At 51.0% G+C, this 1,050-nt stretch overlaps 1 protein-coding gene across 1 annotated transcript in view; it reads right to left on the bottom strand.

Annotated features, from left to right (window-relative positions):
- Positions 1-1,050, bottom strand: part of TNRC6C (trinucleotide repeat containing 6C) — an 86,667-nt gene that overhangs the window by 25,390 nt on the left and 60,227 nt on the right. Inside the window, exon 6 of the mRNA XM_023531630.1 lies at positions 52-218. Within this exon, the coding sequence (XP_023387398.1) occupies positions 52-218 (167 nt within the window). The remainder of the gene's footprint in view (positions 1-51; positions 219-1,050) is intronic.

The following is a 1,050-nucleotide window of genomic DNA, read 5'->3' as shown; positions in this document are numbered from 1 at the left end:
AACGGAACGCGTGTTCGCGGAGCACCGATTCGGGGTCTTAGTGTCACGCACCTTTTGGAGTCCCTTCTTGGGGGCGTTCCCCCAGGAGCTGCAGGAGGAGGTGCTCTCTTGGGAAGCAGCATTGTTCCACATGCCCCCTTCTTCGTCTTCCCACTGACTGGGGCCGAGGCTCATGTCGTCCCCACCACTGCCCCAGCCTTCTTGCATAGATTTTGAAGCTAGAAAGAGAGTGAACATGAACGTATCAACTTCTCCATTCCTGAAGCCCACGTCATGCGCAACATCGTGGTGGTGGGGGGTGGAGGGCAGGACAAAGGGGTGTACTGTCACCCATCTTTTTCACTACTTCCTCTCCCCCGGACTTAAGGACTGAATTTCTCTACTAGATACATAATGTACGTGCATATATTTTTTTCTTCAAATGCCAGCTATTTGGAGTTTGTGCTGTTCCAAATTCCCTTAACCGACTACAGATCACTTCGAAGCATGAACGTTCTAAAAATAAATCCTGGGCGCTACCGGAGAAGGTGGCAATCTCTACGTGGTGTCGAACGGCCGGGAAGATGTGGCGTCCCGAAAATGTCACCGTCCTCCCTGAGGTTTTTAACGATCGCTTGATCTCGACCTGCGGCAGTAGGCTGCGTGGGGCTGCACCCCTCCAGCGCGACCACGCGGGTCACCTGGGGATCACGGGGAAGGCGCCCGGTCTGCGCTGGCCCCGTCAGTCTGTTTCTGACAAGCTCCCAGAATAGCTGGGGGGAGACAGCTGAGGCCTCAGGCAGATGGAGCTACAAGCTGAGCACTGGGGTTTGATTCCAGGATATTATTTTTTCTCCTTTCTTAAAATACGAAACGATTTCTGTTGCAAAGTTTATCTAAAATTTTTACTTCCTGGGAGAAAATGAAGAAGGCCAAGGATTAGGTGACAGCCCAGTTAGCCAGAGACTGTGAGACAATGACGATATGATGCTTACAAGGCAGACAGGTGTATAATCGGGTCTCCAAAAACAAAGGATAAAAACAAATACACTGCTTCAAAATGGCATGTCA

This window comes from Pteropus vampyrus, unplaced genomic scaffold, assembly GCF_000151845.1.
Source record: "Pteropus vampyrus isolate Shadow unplaced genomic scaffold, Pvam_2.0 Scaffold72, whole genome shotgun sequence".
NCBI lineage: Eukaryota > Metazoa > Chordata > Mammalia > Chiroptera > Pteropodidae > Pteropus > Pteropus vampyrus.
This window is presented reverse-complemented; position numbering and strand designations above follow the sequence as displayed.